At 36.8% G+C, this 23256-nt stretch overlaps 2 protein-coding genes across 2 annotated transcripts in view; both read left to right on the forward strand.

Moving 5' to 3' along the window:
• Positions 1-23256, forward strand: part of LOC134851199 (medium-chain specific acyl-CoA dehydrogenase, mitochondrial-like) — a 423273-nt gene that overhangs the window by 349468 nt on the left and 50549 nt on the right. The window lies entirely within an intron of this gene.
• Positions 164-23244, forward strand: LOC134851189 (vesicle-associated membrane protein 2-like). The gene is made up of 4 exons (XM_063867162.1): positions 164-300; positions 403-504; positions 797-924; positions 22843-23244. Exons 1-4 carry the CDS (start codon positions 243-245, stop codon positions 23059-23061), a joined length of 507 nt encoding a protein of 168 aa, XP_063723232.1. The 5' UTR covers positions 164-242; the 3' UTR covers positions 23062-23244.

Genomic DNA, 23256 nt, shown 5'->3' on the forward strand with positions numbered 1-23256 from the left:
GAAATCTAAACCAAGCTCGACATAATCGTTTCGATTTCAATTAAGAACGCTTAATTGGGTTTGGGCTTACGAGCCCATAATTCGAACCTGAAATCTCAACGCAATTAGACCAAAATGATCATGACTATACATGAACTCTGCGAGAAGTTTTGACAAAGATCGGTTGTCAAGTCGGTTTGTTTGTCTGACTTGTTTTGAAAGCAAAGTGTGTCGAATACGGTACCATAGTTAGTTTAGTTTAAATGGTTGAATATCGACGCAACAAAGATTTGAACGCATTTGTAGAGATCTTAGTCACTGGTTAGTAATATTTATCACCCTTCTTTAAAATAGCCATCTCATACCCTAAGTTTGAAGCTATCTTCATAAACAACTTGTGAAAGTTCAGTTTTTATCTGCTAGATAGCATTAACGGAGGAGTTAGCACTGTCTCGAATAAAAAGGAGAGAACATCAACTAGACGCAACGACGGTGTACACTCATTGGTAGATAATTTAGTTAGCGGTAAGTTTTTTCTCCATAAAACTCTTTAGCTTTTAAAATTTTTAAGAAAAAACTGTAGACAAAAATGAACTGATTTCGTATCCACATACATTCAAGGAGACATCACTATTCTAAACGCTATTTAAGTTCTTCAAAAGTAAAGACAAACTTAATTTATCGAATCAATTTTTTCGTGAGATTTCATCACAAAAAATTAGTGTCTAGAATGGTGATGTCTCCTTGAATGTCATGTAGATACGAAGTCAGTTCATTTTTTCAAGATTTTTTTTTAAATAGATTTCATTGGTTTTAGACAGCATCAGGGGAGGAGTAAGAAGTGCTTCTTTGAAAGAGGAAAAAAGAGCAACCATGTCAGCGACCAGTCAGACCAGACTGAACCAGACCCAAGCTCAGGTGGATGAGGTCGTGCAAATTATGAGTGTGAGTCGAACTTTCCGTTCAAACTGGGTTTTTGGCTTTTGAAAAAAATCCGTTTTTATTGATTATAATCACTTTACTTCATTTTCATTGCATGTGAAAACGAGTTTTTAAGTCAAACTAATATTATTAAACTGCAGCGGGGTAAGTTCAATTCTTGCAAATTTTCATACCTTTTCGAATATAAAAACAATGATAAACAAAAATCAGAGGTTCGAATTATAACCCTTTGAAACGACATTTTTTTCTGTGACAAATATAAAAACTATTTAAAAAATAAATCCACCCAGCATTTTGAGCGTGAAAAAAAAGATCGATTCATTGGTATCAGATTAATATAACCTATCCCAATATACCTGGTTTCAATCTACACACATTTTGTTACTTCCCTCACGCATTGCTTCCCAATAAACGTCACCTCACATACCAAAAGATGATTAATGGGCACGAAAAATGCAGTGTAGATATAGCATCCAACGTTTCTGCGCTCCCGCAAGATAGCTTACCGTAACTTTACCCCTTTCTGGATCAGATTAAGCTGGATGCTGCTACTAACCAAAAAACCAACATTATCAAAGCAAGAAGGATATTGAAACCCAAGTGGCAAAAAGTGGAGAGACTTGAATGAGAGACATCAATTGCTTTAATTGAGGGTAGAATTGCGTTGGGTAAAAGAGATTAATAATTAGGTTGTTTCATAGGGTACGATTTCATGTGCTATAAAAAAAAATTGATTAAATTGCTCAATAAATCGTATTCACAAAAACTGGAGCAACTAAGTGTTGTGCTGACAGCAGAAACGGTTTGGGCAACAGTTGTTGAAACAAAAATACGACAAAACATACGAAAATGGTATTTTCAAAAATCTTTCCTGAATTTTTGTTAATTTTCTGAAAGCTCTAAGAGTCGGTCAAAAATTGTTCAAAAACAAACGCTGATTTAAAATATTAGACGGGGAAAAATAACTTTACTTCATTGTGAGTGATAGTCAAATCTACAATTCAAATCGTTTTTTTTTATTTTGAAAAAAGTAGCCTCATAATAATTTACTTCATTATGAAAGTGAGTCGAATTCACAATTCAAATAGTTTTTTTTGTTCTGGAAAATAGTAGCATCATAAACCTCTACCTCAATATGAGTGTTATTCGAATCCACAAAACAATTTTTTTTTGCTTTGGAAAAAGTAGCATCATAATAATTTAGTCCACTATGAGTCTGAGTCGATTAAATATATTTGGCTGAACAAAAATTTGAAAAATTTGTGAAAAAACTACTAAGCAAGTTTTGTCATCAGAAAAATTTGTTTCAATTAATTTTATTTTAGAAACAAACTGTCTGTTTCCAATTTAGTTAGTTTTTTCCGTCTAATTTAAAGAACTGAATAAAAAAATTGCACAATTTTTTTCCACATAAAACGGAAAAATTTCATTAGATATTGATTCTAATTAATTTCTGGCTCATCTAATAAATCAGATAACAAAATTAATCGGCAACAAAAGTAAGCTTGAAAAAAAATTCTCATGAGCAAGGACCCACAACATTGGCGCGCAGAGAGTTAAATTCTTCTGCTTTAAAAACATGTATACCTTGTTAAAAAAAGAAATACACATAATACTTCCTCTAAGTGACGAGAAAGAGTAATTTTTTTTTGCCAGTTTTTTGCTGATTTTAGTCTAAACAGCCCAAGTTTCATGCAGTTTTTCTCGACACTTTACTAAGAGAAGCAAGGGGTCGGTTGTTAGATCCCTTTGTTTCTATTACTATTAGTAACTAAAATTATAAGTCTCAGTTGAATTATATCATAGATCATAATCAATCTGGTTCTAAAGTTAAAATGATAGTTATATAAACAGATAAATTAAAAAGGTTGATTAAATGAGTTATAAATGGTTGAACAATTGTCTTAAATACCAAAATAGGTTTGGGGTATTTAGTTTAGGTTACATTAATTTAAGTTAAAGAAAAAATTAGAATCTTACTTCTGTCAGTTCTGGATTGTTATATTTTTCAAAAGTAATTTTTATTAAACCGAAAAATAGTGATAAATAAAAAAGGTAAAAATTCTACTCGACTGAGTGAGTGAGCAAAATAATAATTCTGAAGATTCAGGTTGATTTGTTTCTCAGCTCTTTGGCTGAGACAAACTTGCACCTGCAGTCTAGACTCCAAACTTCATTTCCCCTTTTTCCTCATACTTTTGATGAAACTGAAGTTTGCAACTTATTGATTTTTTGGTATAAAAAATCAATAACCTAAAAGATGAGGGCAATTTATCAGCGTTGCACCTGCCTTACTTAATTAAAAATTCAAAGTCTTTTGTTAGGATCGCAAAAGGACCGCGGGCATTGTCGCCGCGCTGTCTGCTTTTTAAGGCAAGACAGTAAACCAGTCCGCCTAACTTGCGAGATACTTGTTTTCAAAATTCAGGCTAAAAGCAACAGAAAATTGTCTTTTCTGATTTTTTGAAAGTCGAAATACGACTAAAGTTGTTCCAAGATACCTAAAATTGGAAGACAAAGTTTCCTGGGACCACTTTAAGAAGTTTTAAGAAAAACATATTTTTAGAATGGCCAATTTTGGGTAAAGTTTTCGGAATAGAAAATGAAATAATTTGTTTTTCTGGCATGTTTCTGGCTTTAATATCGAAGCATTAATTTGCACTATTTTCGATTATAGAAAAATGGAGTTCAGTTTAGATAATCTTTCCCCGAAAATAAAGCTTGCATTTTGTTAGCTGATGTTCTGATAATTTACCATAGCTTAAATCAAATAGGTGGTAAATGCTTCAGTTGCTTTTTCGGAGATTTTCGAATTTGATTATTCCCGGATTAAATTATTTTTTTTGCTATATCAAAAATTTACCAATAATATGATCAGGAGCTTTAAATTTGAAGCCATAAGGTTTTCACAAAACCAAAAAAGAATATTGAAAATTTTCAAAAATTTTGTCACCTTATTTTTAGATCGACCAAAATGAAATTTCCGAGCTCTCCCAAAGCACTAAAAAGACCCTGTTTCGGTAAAATTTTTAGGCACTTTTTGGAAAATTTTGACCAAAAAATCGAGTTCTTTTGGCGCGAGTAGTATTGTATCGTGTCCCGGATCCTAAGGGGGGGTCCTTCCTAAGGGGGGGGTCCTCACGTAAAGCAAAATCCTAGGAAAGGGGTCCTTAATTTTTTGGAGGACCCCTATCCTAGGATTTTGTAAATGATCGCAAGTTCCCACCCCTAAAGTAAAAGACCCCCTCCTTAGGATCTTGTTAAGCTGAGCTCAACAACCGGGACGCGATACAATAATTCCTTCTAATTCCTTTGAAAGCGGTCCCTTTTCCCGCGATAATTAAAATTAATCGTCCTAATTCCTGAACTTTTCTTTTTTCGTCCTAGTTTCATGTGGATATCATTTCCTGGCTTTCTTTCTTTTCGTCAAAGATTTGTCATGCTATTAAAGTTTATTATTCAAAACAAGCCTAAGGATTTCACACATTTGTTTGAATTAACACTTGGTTTGTGTCTACTAGTTTATTTGCCTGAAGCTATTTATGTTAAAACAGTGATTGAGCTCAATACGAGTATTTTATTAGTTGTAAATTGGTAAAAACCAAAACATATACAAGTCGAAGTATAAAAAGGACGAAGAGTAAAAATCATCTGAAAATATATGTTTCAGACTTTAATGTTTATTGTTTTGGTTTTCTTTGCGGTGTTTTTTAGATGGTCGTTCTTCTGAAGCTTCAGATAAAATAAATGGGTTTTTTATAGGGGGACGTTCACGGACTCGGCTACTAGAAGCTTCTTCTTCTTCTTGCAGCTCTGCTTCTGAGTAGGGCCGCTGTAAAAATCCCCAATCCGGGAGTGTAAAATCGGGAGAACTGTTATCAGTTTCATTGTATGAGTTGGCCCACTCGGTGTCCATGTAAATGTCTTCTAGAAAAGCATTTTCTTCAGCGGCTTTATGGCCAAAGGGCACTGTCAAAATTCCGTCGAAAAGTAGAAAACGTTTTGAGTCGAATGGTGATAATGCAAGTTTGTTTTGTTTCACTGTCATATTGGTGTGACCTTTCGAAACTATATTATAGTTGTATACTCTCATTGTTTTTCCAGTGAATAATGTGTCCCTGAAGGTTTGGTGGACCAGTTCTCTCTGTGCACTCCGTTTAATTCCTTTGGCGCTCAATTTTTGAGTGCCTTCTAAACAATAGCAAAATTATTATTCTTTTCTACAACGTTGGGGATAGCTTCATTTCACTTCAGCAACTCAATTTATACCGAACAAAATTTGATTCATTTTACCAAAAAAGAGCAGAAGACTCTAAATTATGATTAAAAAAGAGGAAACAAGAGGGAATATGTTGTCAGATAAATCAACGTTTAGGCAACATTGTATAATGTTGCCTAAATCAGCTAAATGCCCATAGTTTAATGCAACAAATTAAGGGGTGTAGGTAGGTTGGTGGTGGTATTTTTGTTCTGTAAAAGGTAGGAATGGGGGGTGGAAGGGTGGCTTAAATTTTATTTACCATTAAGGACGACCGAATATAGTTTCGGTTTTAGGGCGATGAATTCTCTGATCGGCTTCCCACCAGTCTCGTCTTTGAACTTCAGCACAACTTTCTTGTTGGTATCCTCGAACAAGAAATGGTCCTTATCGTAATTTGAAAAGTCGAAATCAGCTTTTATTTTCTCCAAGTCTCGGTAAACGTCATCAGTTTTTATGGCGTAAATAAAACTATCCGTGTCGGAGTAAAGGAGTTCCAAGTTTAGATTTGGTTTCATTTTTTGATAGTGAAACTGAAACATGAAACGCTTGGCGAGGTCTAGGATGGTCGCACCAACTATCATAGGTTTATCCCACAATATTTTTGTTACTGAAAAGCTAATTGTGGCTAATTGATCGTCAATGATTTGAAAGCTTTTCATTGTGCTCAGAGCTGTTTTTTGTAAAAGTTCTCTCTCATTCCTTACAATCTCCAGCTTCTTTCTTCCTAACTTAGACTCCATTGTCTTACCGAAAGCTGAATTAACAATTAGCTTGTAGAAGTTCTCCTGGAATTTATTTACCGCGGCTTTTCGTAGGCGGGTGTTGAGGTCGACAAAGGGTGCCATCCAGTGACTTTGGCGGAACTGAAGAACTTTTCCGAGGTGAGTTATTTTCATTCCTAGCTCATGGTACAATTTTAGGGTAAGGTAGTGCAAAACATAACCTTCTTTAGGATGCAAGGTCTGTAGAAGCTTTGGCACTTTTGGCAGTGTGGTGATTCCCAATTTTCCCAACATGTCGACTTGCTCGTTGCTCATTGCACCGATGTCCACTACTTCACGAGAGGGGGCAAGGGGGTAATCAGCAAAGAAGTCGTGAAGCTCTTCGGGTATGGTTAAATTGACTTCAACTATATAACCCCATTCTGATGTTTCGCTGGTGAGCAGTATGTCTGCCAGACTTTTTTCAACTATTGAAAAATCGTTTAAGGGCAAAGGGCAGTGTTTCATTATCCCCCCGTACAAATTGTTTGCATCAATATTGAGGATGTAGCTTGATGGTTCTGAGGGCGAAAAATCGTCGAGGTATTTATTGTTTGCTTTGTAAAATCGGCGCGCGTAAATCGACGACATGCCTCCTCGTATCATTCGCTGCACAAGGTCTAGATGTTCACGGTCCGTTAAGAGTTTCAGTTCGGGCTTACAAACTTTTAGAAAGGCGTCCCCGGAAAGGTTACTTGCCGTGAAGTAACAGGCGCAATCCAGCCCGTATGTTTGATAGCAAACTTCACGAAAAGCTTCGAAAACGGAAGCAAGCAATAGCACATCTGTAGTCAAGTACAAGTCGTGGTAATCACCAAGTGAGCCACACTTCAGTTCGGTGAAAACTTTAAGGGCATGATTGTACTCGCTTCTTGAAACACTCACATCACCTCCTGTTAGACTATTTTTCCACATTGCTCGTGGGGGAAGGCGAGTTTCTCGGAATTTTTCGAATGAGTTGAAGTATGAGTAGGGGTAATGCCCTTTCTGTTTCAACAGACTGACTTTTTCACGTGAGTGGCCGAGTTTTTCAAAATAGTTCTCCAGCAGAAAAAACTTTTCGTTGGGCAAATTATCGACAAGTTTTGCCAACGATGCCAGCATGAACCTATACGAATCGATGAATCTCAGATTTTCGTAGAGTTTTTTGATTTTTCCGTTTTGTCCGTGTACGTTTTTATGTAGACTGAGATTGTCAAGGATATATATTTTTCTTCAGATGCGGGTATTACGGAAAAAGTGTTTTCCGAATCGCTTTTTGCCAGCGCTTTGATTATAAAGTGTAAATCATAATTTGACAAATTATGAGCTACCACTGGAATGTAATTTGTTGTTTTTCTATTAACGTTACACTCATTGTGTGCCCAACCCAGAAACTTGTTGGTGTAATGGCAATGATCAAGTACCACTTGATCATTGTCGGAAAAATCATTCTCGCATATCCAACAAATTGTAGCATCTTCCCGTTCCTGGTCTGTTATACCAGTGAAAGTGTAATATTTCCTTTTTTCTACGTAAATTTGTCTCGCTAACGATTCAAGGGAGCTAATTAGCTCTTCCATCACATTCGGTCCTCTTTTAAGCTCAAACTTTAACAGGTCTTTTTTCCCAAATTCGATTACTGCTAACGCGTAGCCGCACGGTTGATGGATTTCAATTGTTTGCGTGCTAGATTTTCGCGGATCAGGTTGCGGTCCGTATACTGGTAAGAGCAGTGACTCCAAATCAAAGTAGATTACTCTGGGTACGTACCAACGAGCTGTTAAGTTTTTGAACTTGTGGTCATCTTTTCCCGGCTTGGGCATTGTTATGACGACATCTTCGTCTTGGTAGCACAGTTCTTGATGTCTTCTCAAAGTTTCGAATGAAGCGCATGTGTGGAAACATTTGCGACAAATCTCAGATTGAAATCGGTGCACTTTGTGCCGCACGTACTCGACCAGTTTCTGGAGATCACTTATCAACACATAGTGATATTTTGATCCATCTGTCAGCAGCAACAAGTCCACAATCAGGCTAGTAGTGAATCTGCTCGATACTCTTATGGGCAACAATTCGCCATCGTTGTACCTGAACAGAAAAATAATTTTTATACCTAGGTTTGAAATGAAATAAAAAGGGTGTTTGAATAGGTGAAGAACATTATTGAAGGAATTTTAAAATTTTTAGAAGGAAATTAGAATTTGCTTACCGGAAGACGTTGATTTGACAATTGTTCAACTTTTCAAATCTGTCCATATCCATCAGACCCATTGGCATTTCGTATTCCCCATTGATTTTCACAATTCCTTCTTTGTCGAGATTGTAGGTTGAGACTTTGTTTTTCTCCAGCCACCGTCTAGATGTGGGGTAGAGGGCCGGCTCATTCACATTGTGATATGCGGCAACAAAGGAGTAGATGTAGAGAAAGCAACGGTCATCATCTTTAGTGTTGATATTTGTGAGCAGAGTAGATGCTGCGCTGAGTGCATCAGGTAGCTCGAGGTAGGATCCTGCTCTTATTGGTGAGAAGGCCGCGAAACTGATTTGCAATTTTTCAATTCTGTCAATAATCCATCCGCTACCATGAGAAGAGAACGAATTGACTTGGTTGACCATATGTTCAATCAGTTCCAAGAATTGAACCCCAGCTATTCCCTCGAAGTACACTGTCAATGTCTTAGTGTTCAGAAACAGCATGGTCCTTTCGAAGTTTCCACTGTCCCCGTCTTGCACAGTGGGAATTTTGATCATTCCCACTTCCACATGGAATTGCACCTTGTTCGGACCCTCTTTGACCCTTTCCAGTATAAGAGCATCTATTTCCTCCTTGTTTTGCATCATGACTTGAAGCAAATCCATTTCTTTTTCACCAACTTTGAGATCGTATCGACGCAATTTGCCTCTGAACGCGCTTTCCGTCGGGGCAGCGGAAGACGTCGTCTCAATGCCGTCCCAAACAGGCAATGCGTGCTTCTTCAGCAAGTGTTGTCCATAGCTTTCCGCGGTGAGAAATATTGTATGGCAATAGATACAATGACTATTCGAAGTCATGTCATGTACCAGCTCGACGTGCTCTCGGGCTTCCGACAAACTCTCGAATGACTCTAGACACTCATCGCAAACAGTTTGAGGAGGAGGGGGAGGAAGGATCTTGTGAACTTTTTGCTCATGTCTTCTCAAGTTCCTTTTAGAGCTCAGTATTTTTCCGCACTGCTGGCAAGGAACAGGTGTCGCGATAGAAGTAGAGTTCGGCATTGTTTGTTGAAGTTACTGAAGTAATTCAGGAAAATTTCAAGAAAATTTAGGAGAATTTCAAGTAGAACTGGTTATGGAAAAGCAAAAGCGAGAAGTGACTAGCACCAAAAAACTTTGCGGGTAAGGGCAAGTAGAAGCCATTAACGAGAGTTATACTTCGCCGTCTTGGCAATAAGTCTTTTCCTTTCCAAAAACAGGGTTTATTCTAGCTTTAAGCTCTATATGTCTCATCACTCTGCTCAAGTGGAGGGGTTTTGTATACTAAAAACTGATTCATTTACAGCCTCAAACTTTTGCTGTTAATTTTAAGGGTTAGCGATAAAATTTTGGCTTTTTTTAGGCGACTGGTTTAGACTTTCAATTAACATTTCAGCACTAAATTACAAAATTTAATGCTTAGAATGATTCAGATAGAGCCTAAAACTTTTTCTGACTAATTTTAACCGTGAAACAGTAATTTCCTAATGATTTCAAGCCCACTTCTTGGTTTGCGTAAATAGGTATAATAAAAAGTAGATTTATGAGATAAAAGTATTCAGAAAGTAAAGCCCTCAACTAACTAATTAAGTTGAAAAAATAGTAAACTTAAAAAATGAAAATTTTGCAAATTTGACACCTTGATAGTTACCGATGCATGATAAGCATAGATTGTCATTTGAATGTGTAAAAGATATCGGAATCAAAGTTTCCTTCATGTCATTCGGTGTCCCGTGAAACATTTCATATCATGTTCTTCGAAATATTAAGGCATGGCCGTTTGGTTTAAGGGGCAATAGCTAACCCGGCGTTGCTCGTCGCTACGCTCCTCGGGAACGCCTCCCGTTCTGTAATTTCAAGTGAAATTTTTTTTTTCAAAATAAAGGAAAACCTCAAACTTTTTATGTTGTGAAAAAAGGAAAAGTAATGTTTAAAAAAGTGTCTTTTAAATCTATCAACAAAAAAACCAGTAAGTTTTGTGGGACCTCGAGCACAGTTCTACTGGTCAAGTTCGAAATTTAAAAAACATAATTTTTTAACTTCTTTTTTCCTTCATTTTTAGCTTGAATTATTCGTTCGTTTTAAATTCAAGTGAATGTGGTTTGAAATTTTTAGGAGCTATCTGATACGTAATTAGGACAAGCGTAGAAATTCAAAAAAAAACAATTATAACCCAATCAATGAGAGTAGACGCCTGAAAAGTTGTGATTTTTTGAGAAAATCTGATTTTTGTGAAAATATTGAAAAAAAAAAATTGGGAAAAAATTTTTTTTCTCTCCAAATCCGTTGAAACTACCCTCAATCAATTTGCCATGAATTTCTGAGCAGGGTTAAGGGTCATGTTCATTTTTCGAAAAAAAACATAATTTTTTTTTTTCACATTTTTACCAAAAAATTGTCCGTTTTTCACCCAAAACATGTATATGAATGTAATATAATGCAGATTTATGGCTTAAAACACTCTCTGTTACTTTGCGTAAGACCTGGCTAACCCCACCGGGCACAAAGTATGATGAGAGAGAGAGGACAGAGAGTGTTTGATAAAAAAGCCAAATAAATATGGTTGGACTACCAACAAGAAAATGTTGGACCCTTCCATATTTATCTTTCTTTTGAAAAGAAAGCAATATCCCGAAAAGGATATTCCAAATGGGGTTCACTAGTGAGCAAGTGTATTTATCTCTCTCTCTCTCTCTCTCTCTCTCTCTCTCTCTCATTCTTTCTCAAACAACAATTTTAGCGTAAAATTATTCTCGATTTCTGATTTTTTTCTAGTTTTTCTCTAAGATTTTGCTGAAAACTTTACGGGGCAAACTTTAATTGATCTATTAAGCAAAATAAAAACTGAGACAAAAAATATACACACAGTAATGTTAAAACAGCTTAGAAGTCAAATCAAACAAAAATGAAAATATAAAACCTTGGAATAATATTTGAAACAAAAGAAGGAAAGTTTTTTGTTTAAGTTATTAGAAACCTCGAAACTGTAGTTTTCTCTTTTTTGGCGCATAGCAAGCTGCATTTGGAGGAGTGCCTTGAATGAGATCTGGGGTGACTAGATCAATTGTCTCCGCACTAGATGAAACCCGAGCATCCGAATAGGAAGTTGATTGTTCTGGAGTTGAAACTGGTCCCCTAACAAACGACTCGGGAGACATTGCTGTCGGAATATCCCAGTACGCTTCGCGCTCTGCATAGTCACGAATACATCCCTCCTGATTTTCATACAACGGCATTGACTCGCAGTCATACGCGAAGAGAATTTTTCTTGGAGACTGCTCGAGCGAGGTTGTGTCGTTTATCTCCGTCTTTTCTAATGCCGGATAGCTCTCGTGAATAGTGCAACTCTCGTACATTCGTTTTCGATTCTGTCTAAGTAGATCGATGTGATCAAGGAGGTAGTTTGGTAGCATGATATGACTTTTTGTAGTCCATTCCTCGTTTTGATTCTCGTCGTTTTTTCGGGGAGCCAAGTCATTGAACGGACTTGCTGTAGACGGAGAGACTCTCTCTTTCTGTTGATGGATGACTGCAATCGACTCTCTCGTGTATGTTTGGTAGATAATGGTTCTTTCTCGATCAGACACTGAGATTATTTGTAAAGGACTAGTCATGACTTGAAGAGGTTTAAAGTTTTGTTAAAATGAAATGACTGAACTACCGAAATGAAATTGAGAGAATGAAAAGTATGAAAAGTTTATTAATGAAAATGAGATCAGGAAAGGGGTGGCATAGTTCAATTAGGTCAAAGCTAATAACTTTTTAGGCGAGGCTATCAAATTTTATTCATTCTTTTAAGCATGACGCCTGAGGTCATGTTAGGAATGAATGTGAAAACCCGATTTTTTAGATTTATGTGACAGCTTTATTATAGTGGTTACGGGCGAAAGCACTCAAAATCAAGTTTTCATGATAGTTTGCCAGACATTCATTGTTATGCTGTTAGAAATTCATTACCATGATTCATAACAGTCATTAAAATAACCGTCACAATAAATAACACTAGAAGATTTTTAGACAATAGCCGGGGGAAAAAGTAACTAAATACCCATATAAAAAGAGGTTTATCGTTAAAGAAATTATATCCTTGGTGATTAAGTCTTATCAATATGGCTTAGGGCGCTCGTAAACTTTATCACCTAAATTTTTACTTTGGGAGCGCATGATCTGTCTCGTATACTGTGATCAGTCATTCTTCAACGTTCCACACTAAAAACCAGTTGGTTGTTATTCATTTATAATGTACGCTTCTCTTGACACGGATGTAGACTATTTCGATGATTTTAGGGATATATCTTCGAATGATAAACGTTTAGTTAGAGTCGGTGCAAAAACATTCGCACAGACCGGTACTTACATAACTATCAAATTGTACAAAAAAGACGAAGAGGGAACTTTTAAGTATCGACAAGGAATAACTTTGTCAACTGGTGAATTTGAGTCCTTGGCGGACAATTACACAAAAATTAAAAGGTTGACGAAAGCAAAAAACTGCGACGTGACTGAAAAACTTAGAAAAAAGCGAAACAAATCTAAAAAATCTTCATGCTCTGAAAAGGAATGCGAAAGTGAAAACGATGATAACTGTCGGGTTGTGTAACATTATCAACTCGTTATTCGATTGAAACTTCAAAGCAATGGTTGAAGCAATGTATGAGCAATCCCCTGATTATTTCAAACAATTCCGTAAAAATTACAAATTTTTCATCCTGAATCATGAACCCAACTTTTCAGGCTTCGCTTCAAAAGCAAATTTTGCAGTATCCTCCCATTCGAATAAATTAGATTTTTGCAACCATTCGATTGACAACGAAAAACATTATCATGTGCTGGTCGAATTTACGAAAGAGTCTACCGATTTACTTAACAAGATGACTTCAAAAGCCTTCGTTGTTCCTTGTCTTCTCTCTACATTCAAATATTTAATTTTGGGTTGCTCCAACTATGAATTGTCTGGCCCTCTGATGGAAAAACTGAAAATAGCTGTGAATTATAACTCTATCAACAACTTAGATGTTAGTGGTGTTCCAGTTCGCAGACGATTGCCTCAAGTTTGCTTCGGCTCGCAGACTAAATCTGTTCAAACTCAAACTGACCTGATTACTAACGTAACAATTGAACGCTTTACTAATATTTTGAATGGTGAAAACGCTGCTGAGTTTTCTAAAATAATTGACATAATTTTAAGTGGGTATGGTTGTATGGAAATTGATTCAAACACTTTGTTTGTGAAATTTATCATGGAGAAGAAATTCAAGTTTTAAATATTGGTTTTCTTTCGCTCTTGTATACCAAAAAAAAAAAAAAAAAAAAATTGTTACTACACAAGCGGGAGGCGTTCCCGAGGAGCGTAGCGACGAGCAACGCCGGGTTAGCTATTGCCCCTTAAACCAAACGGCCATGCCTTAATAATTCGAAGGACTTGATATGAAACTTTTCGCGGTTCACATAAACTTGCAGAAAAAAACTTTGTTGTTAATAAGAATGAATTGAAAAAAAAAAAAAACGAGTTTATAAATTTTACAAAAACATCAATAAATTAATTTAGAATAACATATGTTTGGCAAATCTTATCAAATCATGATCATTAAGTTTGAAACCTATTGGAAATTTGTTTGTAATTATAACATGAGCAACATAAATACAATAAAGTCCGCATAACACTGAATCAGCTGATTGTATTGGTTTTTTCAACAGTAGCTGATTTCCCTCGTGAATTGTTCGTCGCATATTCTTGTACACGAGGGGATAATCACATAATCGTTTACCTAGAGGATCTGCGAAGAATATCTGTCCTCCAGCTTGAGCAAAAAGCAACCAGTGGGTTCCAGGTTGATCCGATGGTGAGGCATTCATAATCATGAACGTATTATCGTTTTTCAGTACTGAAGAGCATGGCAAATCTGCCGGAAAAACACCTCTAAAGCGATGTTTCAAATGTTTACAACGGTTAATAATTTCTACTAGTTGAAGATTATCCATGTCTATCTTAGGTCATAAGAGTGTTTTTGGTAATTTTTCTATCTGAACGCACATAAACTGTTGATGCACGCTCTCCCATAAACAATAACTCGACGTTATTAGCGAGACCTGCGTCAAACTTGAGTTCGAGCGAAATAGTGCAATTGGTCAATTCAGGATGAATAAAATCGTGTGAAGCCTCCTGAGTAGACGTGAGATCAAAAGCCATAATATAATGATTATCATAATTAGCGAGACTGATTCCATGACTAGTGTTTAAAACAAAATCAAGAGCCTCAAGCGTATTGTAATAAATTCTTTTATTGTCTGATGTTGAGATGGGAGTTCCGGCAATGGGTAGACCGTTTCTGTAAACAATGATCTCATTCAACCCAAATTTCTGGTAATGAAAAGGGTTTGTTCTATTAGTACCCAAATATGCTTCGTTTATGCTCATTGCTACTATCATTCTTCGAACAGGTTCTTTTGCAAAAACATCCTCTTGTCGCCAGCTTTGTACTCCTGCAGTTGCGAGAAACGTTTTTGGTACTACTTCGATGTAATTGTAAATTGCCGGGTTCTTCAACAAAGTTTTTTCTATTGATGAGAGAACATAGTCAGTCACAGTCATCTTTCTGACATAGAGGTTAGCTTCGATTATTTGGACCTTGTAGTGTTTAGCTGCATCTTCAGATATGACAACAAAATCATTAGGAGAACGTTTAAGAGACAATCTTATTGTCACACCGCTAAGTAGATGCTTGTCACACGACAAAAAATCGCAAGCAATTTTACCAAATAGCTTCAGCTCGCTCGAGGCCGCAACGAGACCTTTACGCTCCGTAACATCATCAGCTCTCCTTCCAGCACCGTCAATGGCTGATGGATTTTCTTCATAATAATAACCTTGACAAGCCAACCATGTTTTCTTGGCATCATTACCGTATGAAAACTCGGTCTCAATAAAGCTTTTATGGGCAAAATTAGCATTGGTAGTTGATATTTTTTCACCATTCAGAGACAGTGTACACTCAGAAAATAATGAAGATAAAGGATTGTTAACAAAATACGGCGTATCTCTGTTTGCCGCCTCTGTAGCATGTGTTCGAAGCACGTTTCCATTGCTTCGAACAATTCGTGCAACTATTTCCAAACGAGTACGTTGAAGATCGATGAAATTATTTCTGTCGCCGAGTACTTCAAACTCTAGCATAGGACCATCAGGGGAGTAGGAAGGTCCAATTTTTTGGGTGAATGCATTTTCAAAAGTGACAAGCAAAGGCGGTTTCTCAAATAAGTCCAAGGAGCTGTGAGTTGCTTCACTCGGGATTAAATTAGAAATCATTTTTAACCCTTGTAAAGAAATCGGAGCGACTTCTCTGTGCAGTTCGTTTTCTGGGAATGACGCGTCTCGTTTTTCGTTTAAACGCCGTCGTTCTTTTCGGATGACTTTTCCGAGATCTACTTCCTCCTCCTACTTGCTTTTTGATTGTTTTTCTAACGGTGCTTTTGAGTGCCTGCTTAGGACTTTTTCTTTTTGTTGCAACTTCTATCAGTTCTGGAGCTGCCTGAAGAAGTAGTTCTTTTCCGATTTTTTTAGCCGCGGGTATCACAAATTTTCGAGCCAGTGGAAGTGCGACTCTTCCTATTCCCAAGGCTAATGCACCGAAGCCACTGCCTCGTTGTCTATAATGCCCCGAGAAATGTGGTAGGTTTGCTTGGTTGTGGTAATATGAATCCATTTTGATCAATTGCTAAACTTTTGAAATTTCAAAGTCAGAACAACTTTTCCCCCTCCAGCGAAAGGAACAAGTCCTCCAGTTTCTGTGCGCAAGTTCACAGAAATATTGGAAATATTATTGACCAAAAGTTTTTTAAAATCCAAATTACTAAACACTTTACGATGATTCGGTTCAATTGTACATGCGTAACCGTTTTTCACTCGACGATTTGTATCAATGACTCGTAAAAGGGGTGCTTTTGTGTCTCCGACTATTTGATAATGAATTATGTCCAGATAAATAAACATAAGCTGAGTACCAGCGCATACATCAACGGGATAGTCAGCAATAAGATCTTGGGTAGAGAATGTGCTATGTTTCGTGCTTCCTTGTTTGTAACCTATATGATAACCAGTTCCATCTCTGACGCCTTTGAATCCAAGTAGACTAGGAATTTGCGGGCTTGAAAAAGTTATACCTTCCCAATAATGCAGCCATAAGGAAAGATGTTTGGTTATTGGATCTATTACGTAATCCAATTTCTCTAATTCTGTCTTTCGACGAATCTCGTCCAGTATTTGATCAATGCTCGTATATTCTCCTTTTGTTAATTTTGCTGTTTCTCCAAGGTAAGGTCTGGAGATCTTGTCTTTCTCAACTTTCATGCTTGCTATAACCCGATCTTTTTTGTAGTACACAATGTTGTTGTCAGTTACGTTGTTTATCTGAGTAGGGAAGGTAATTTCTGTAACTGCTACTCTCCATTCACCTTGCAAATTTATTTCTTCACTCAGGAGATTTTTGAAGTTGGCCAGAGTGTTATCCTTAAAAACGTTCATTGATGCAGATGAAACTAGGGTAATTGTGAAGGAAGGGGGAACATTATGGGCGAAAAGACTGTCGGAAGTGCCCTCAGTCATGATTGTCCTTCTCCAGAACGCGAATCAGTTCAGACTCGTAAAATTTTCCCTCAATCGGTTCTCTGTTAGAATCAATCAAATTGTATGTTGGGGGATTTCGTGTTGGTATGTCAAAAACTTCAAACACTTCATCGGTGAACGATTGTTTGTAACCCTTGCGAAAACGTATGTCTACTTTGGCAAGTCTAACATAATCACCAACATAAAGCTTTGGACGTCGAACTAACTTCAAAGACTGTTCTGCTCTTAATGAAATCAGGCGAGGAACATCTTTTTTAGTTACTTTATTTGGTGCAAGATTTGTGACACGATTTGTTCTCGAATTAATTGCATTGACAAAATCTTGCAATTTGTCAATGTATGAGTAAGTCCATTTATCCTCCAAGTACTTATAAATAAGATTTTTCAAGGAACGGATATTTCTCTCAGCGAATGCGGACTTTTTCTCGCTCTCTGTGCTATATGTGTTTATGCCTTTCTTTTTACATAATGCTTCGAAGGACCCTTTAAACTCTGTGCCCTTGTCCACCCATACTTTTTCCGGTTGTTTTGTCGTTATCATTAGTTTGAACGCTTCTGCTGTTGTAGTAGCATACTTTGATTTCAAGGGTTGCACTCTGAGATAGCGGGACATGCAGTCAACTGCAACAAGCAGATACTTAACATCATGGTTGTACTGGGCAAGTTTATCAACAAAGGCCAGATCTAATGACCAGATTTCGTCGATATCGTAAACTATGACCTTGAGTCGCGGCGTTTTTCGGATCACAGTTCGATATTTTGTGTAAGCAGGTTCAGTATGAAGGAAATGTTTAACTTTCTTTCGCGACAAATTGCTTGCTTTTATCAAGTTGTTCACACTACCAAATAACGCGGGACCTTTGTCACTGTATTTAGTTTTCAACAATTTTTCTTCAATCTTGGTAATTTTCCCATTGTTTTGTTTGCGCCTTCGTCTTTTCTGACGTTGGAGAATCTGAATCGTTATGGGGCGTTCCGTATGAGTCAGAGCCTTCTTCTGACTCTTTTTCACGTTTTTGGTTTTGGGTTTTTCTATTACCGCTGAGACTTTTTCGTTTGTGTTTTTTACTTCTCTTAAGGTTTGCACTACTTTTTTCCTGCCAAGTGGGCGATGTTGAGCGGGTTCTTGAGGGTCCGGGTTCTCGTTTCTCTTGAGCGTTAAAAGACGCTGACTGAACCGCGTGTTTGGCATTTCGATTTATTACCAGGTTTTCATTCAAGTTGAGAGCAGTTAAAATGTTAATGAACGCCGGATTGTGTAGTTTTTTCGTTGGTTGTTGTATGTCGTATAAAAATATTGTAGCTTTAAGTCCTGTTGGTACTTTATCTACATATATCACCTCATTGTCATGGTTTATGGTTACTCTTTCTGAATTTTCTATAATTTCAAGTACGGTTTTTGCTCTAACAAATTTTTTGTCTTCTAAAACTTGTAACTGTCCTAAAATGCTTTCGGTCTGTCTATTGTGTTTCTCTTCTAGATTTTCGTCTTTAACACGTTCGACCGGTACTTCTTCATCGTCCGTTAACAGTTTAAGCTGTTCTTGTTGGGGCTCAACATTATCCGTAAATGTTTCCTTCGTTGCAGTAGTCTTACTAGTTTGTGGAGGTAATTGGGGTCTAAGCCGGTTAAGATAGGACAGTTGAGCATTTTTATGTTTAATATTATTATCATGAAGAACACGTGCAGCATGTGGCTGCTCTTTAACATATAAATGTTTCGGAATTAGAATGAATTCTTCAGCAGTCATCATTAAGTTGTGAGGTACTTGTAACAAAAATAAAGTATTTGTCGAACTAAATGGAAGCCTTCTTTACTCAAAATAATCGCACGTTTTTTGACAACACTGGTTTTTGGAGTTAATAAGTATTTGTATGCTGTCTCGAATCGTTCGATGTTTGCGATTTTAACGGGTACGTTTCCATTGACTACATTGAGCAAACATTCACAAACAAGTGTTATGATCTCACGATTTGAAGTTTTTCTAATTAATCTTCTTAGCTAGTCAGGTTTCAGTTGTACCATATGCCGCAGAATAGATAAGTTTTTCTTTTTCATTTGTGATTGGAGTAGTTTCTGCTTCAGATAAGGGTAAATAAAAAACTGTTGGCCCAGGTGGTGTGATATTTGAACAATATCTCAAACAATCTGATGTACGGGGGTCCAAGTCGATTAGAAGATGTCCAAAAGAGTCTCTGGTAGCTAATTCGTAACAGTTTCTCAAAAATTTTGATACATTCAATTGTCTTCCTAATAGATCTAGTTGCTGAACGTCGCGAGGCGATTTGAACAGAATGATGTGTGAAGTGTTCAAATCAATCGTACGCGACCATCGACTTTGTTGAAACAAGTTATGCTTAACATATATTACATCTATCCCTCTATGTCTACCCGCTGTCGCTAACCTAACAAATTCCTTGTCATTATAGATGTCTTCACATGAATCATCGAAAACTAGAAGAACATTTTCTAATTTTCTCACAGATTCGAATCCGTCGAATTTCATGAACTCCATATTCACTTCGCGAGAAGACACTTTTTCTGAGAATGCAGGTTGCATCTCTTTGTAAAGATATAGAACGGTTCCAAATTTAGGGTAAAAAGTATTTCCCATCAGAAGTTTCAAAATTAACTCAGTTTTCCCGGATCCTGAAGGTCCCACTATCGCCATAAAAATTCTTGTCGAAGTATCAATCACTTTATTCATATTCTTGGGTTTGGTAGTACGTAACCAACCAAGCCTGATAAAATCGAGAACCAAACTGACGTTTCTTCGCAACTTAATTTAGTGAAAGAAAGTTTGAGAATGCAGAAAGTTAGTAAAATTAGAATTACTACCATTTGCGCAACAAAAACTACTTCAGACCTTGGCAAAGTTACATTGTTACAAAACTTCCATGATTTTTTTTCACTGTTTGTCTCGTTATAAACAAACTCTGTTACTAATGTTGCGTCAGGTTCATCTACTGCTGTTGTTGCTTCTGACATTTGAGAAACTATTTATTCTACAGACTGCGTTAGACTTTTTCTCTCTGCGAATGAAGCTTGTAAAAAATTAAATTACTTTTGAGAACAGTAAAAAATTTCATAACGTGTGAAATCTCTATCATTTATGTCATGCATTTCTAAAACAAAGTTTGCTGGGATATTTGCGGTTTTTTTGTAGTACATTATTTTCTTCACAGTATCCTCTTTCACAATCGTCTTAATCTCATCTGGCAATTCACTGCTGTTTAGATCCATCTGAACTCCTGGCTGACGTTTGGGTACTAAGACTAGTTCGGGAAGACATACTCCTCGCTTGCTGGCTAACATTTCTGATAAACTTGAATCTCTGGAAGTATACAAATTGATCAATAACTGGAAAAAACCTCTTCAACGTAGACAACTCTTCTTCGGAAATTATTATTTGCTCCTTCCTCTGAACAATTTGGCCACTGCAATCAATACGCTCTATTCTCGTTAATGAAATTTTAATATCACCCTCTGGAGTCATCCACGCACAAAGCATTGAATTTTGTGATAGGTATGTCTCCACTTTCGCTGATCTCTCGCTGTTGTTCATTTTTCAACCAATCATAAAAAACCTTGGTTTTCTTCAAGGCACAATGATTCCTGGAGTTGTAATGTGGAATATGTTTATTGCAACTTGGATAATTTTTAAAATATAAGTTTTCAACCCGAGGACAGCCCAAATCATCTAGGTTTTCAATCTTTCGGTCCAAGTACTTGGCCAAAAATTCTGTCTTTTCTTTTCCTTTAGCGTAAAAAACGGCACCAGGATTTCTCAGCACAAAACTCTGAAGTATTTGATTCAAGTTTATATAAAGATAATCACCGTTTTCCCAATGGAGACCGTGTAAATAATTAGTTAACCAGTTGTAAGCTTTTTGTTCAAGCTTTGGTAGTATATTGAAATTCACTGGAGGTAGGAAAATGAGTCGATCGCTGTAGTCTGAAGTTGTTATTGCTAATTCTTTAACCACAAAGGCGTTTTTCTTGTAACGAAAGCCTTCCACGTCAAGCACAACTGATCTCTCGCCTAGCATTCTAGTAAATGATAAACTTCTGGTTTTTTCAACTTAATGAAAAGGCAGAACGCTATTCCACTCAAATGTCCCAATAAGCTGTTGTTACAGTTCCAGGGCAACATGTAACAGTACGTGGGACCCTGTTGATAAAATTCGTGTATAAATCCGGCCGCATCGTGCAAAATAGCGTGCAATCGTAAAATTTTGGAATTTTTCAAATATTTGTCCAAGGAAGAGTTATCAATACCAATCAAGCCACCATAAGGTCTCAACTTAATTAAAATGTCGTAGTTAAGGTTATCAGAACTAACAAAAAACAGAGAACATGCAGCTAGAAAATAGTTGCGTCGGTTAGAATTATCAGGATAAGTTTGTTTCAAAGACGTATAAATTTCGTGAATTATTTTCAAATCAATAGGAGTTACTCTGCTTTTTTGCAATTTCATTATTTATTTTTTCCAACACCTCTCCAACCTGCTGAATTTCAAGCCAGTGGAAATAAAAGTGACCTTGCAAATACCATTTAGACTCATTAAGATAACGGTGGTAAATAATTAAATAAACCACCGGAAGTTTTTTGTATTTTGATAGCTTGTTGAAACATAGACGGATTTTTCTCTCCAAGTCTTTATCAACCCATAATGAGTTAAAGTCAAACGAATAGTCGAAAACGTTTTCATAATCAGCAATATTCAAATCGCTCACAGTGCCATACTTTTGTTTTGTAGAAATGCACCAAGAGATTTGTTGAAGCTCACTCAAATAAAATTGTTCTTTGAAAATCAACTCGTATTCTTTCTTTGAAATTTCCTTTGCCCTTTCGAGGAAGACGACGTAGCGTTCATTACATAATTTGAAAAATGAGTTTTTTTCTGCGGTTGAAAACACTCTTAATTGTAAATGTTCATTATCAATATCTTCAGTACACCAAGTTCCCTCTAATTTCATTTTTCTTATTTCAAAATTTGACAATTTTATCATTTGGTATATTTTGCCCAGAAACGGCCGCCGCCTTTTGAGAGTAATTTCAATTTACTGCCTTTTCACCATAAAATTTAGGTCAAGTTAAGGAATTAGTTTACTGCTGCCAACAGTTAAGCTACGCTGCCAAAATGGCCGGCGAATTTTTATTATATACCATAAAAGTCAATTCCCCGTTCACTAACAAATTTCAACTAGGTCGAAAGTTCATTTACCCTAAACAAGCATAACAATTAATATGATTCATATAATTAATCAGGACCAATAATTAGGACCCCAAAATTTGGAATTAGAAAGATTTTTGTATCGTGTCCCTTGTTGTTAAGCTAAACTTAGCAAGATCCTAAGTAGGGGGTCTTCTGCTTTTTGGGTGGAAAATCTCTTTCGTTTACAAAATCCTAGGATGAGGGTCCTCCAAAAAATTAAGGACCCCTTTCCTAGGATTTTGCTTTACGTGAGGACCCCCCCCCCTTAGGAAGGACCCCCCCCTTAGGATCCGGGACACGATACAATACTACTGGCGCGCATTCCCCCCTCGAAATTAGTATATACTGGCACCCAAGGCGCCTTAAGAAAATTTTTAGGGTCCGTCACCAAATATGGATATCTGAAAATAGTACACCTTTAGGTCGGCAGGGGGGTCAAAAATTGATGTTCGCCTATGGTTGTAAAGAGCGAAAACTTCGCATGCCAAAAGGCACTGCCTGTGTTACGAAGTTTAATTCATTCGCATGTACTTTCAACTGATCCGCGAAACATTATATGCCGAACTCATGTAAAACTTTTTGGCTTTTTCGTGGTTATTCAGATATCTGAATAACCATGCATCAGAAGCAGATTAAATCAAAAACAAGAACTAACCAGAATTTGTGTTCAATGAGAAAAAAAACTAACGCCCCTTTGTCACAATTGAAGTCATTGTGTATCAATATGTTGCAGCTTGATGTAAAATTAAAGAACATTTCGCTTGATTTTGCTGAAAATTTTTTAAACTGAAATATGAATCGAAACTTGTTTTTCTTGTAAAATATTCGCATAATTCGTTACAGCAAAATGCAGACAAGGCTTGGGAAAGAGGGGCTAAGCTAGACGACCTGGATAACAGAGCGGCTGCCCTGGAGCAGGGTTCGAGCCAGTTCGCGACCACCAGTCGAAAAGTGAACCGAAAATACTACTGGAAAGACAAGAAGATGTTGCTACTTCTGATCGGAGCTGTCGCACTCGGCCTCGGCCTCCTCGTCCTATTTATTTATCTCATCGCTAAATAAGCTTGCAAAAATTGTTGCTAAAATCAGAGTTTGCTTTTATAAAAAATGTGGTAATGAATTTGATGGTACTCAACATATCAGATATGAGCTAGTTTTAATGGACATTTTAAATGATTATTCACAATCGCTTTTCTAACTGGATATTTATTAGCCCGTGCCGAGATCCGCGACTCATGTTGCGACTGAATTGGGTAG

Source organism: Symsagittifera roscoffensis, chromosome 1, assembly GCF_963678635.1.
Source record: "Symsagittifera roscoffensis chromosome 1, txSymRosc1.1, whole genome shotgun sequence".
NCBI lineage: Eukaryota > Metazoa > Xenacoelomorpha > Acoela > Convolutidae > Symsagittifera > Symsagittifera roscoffensis.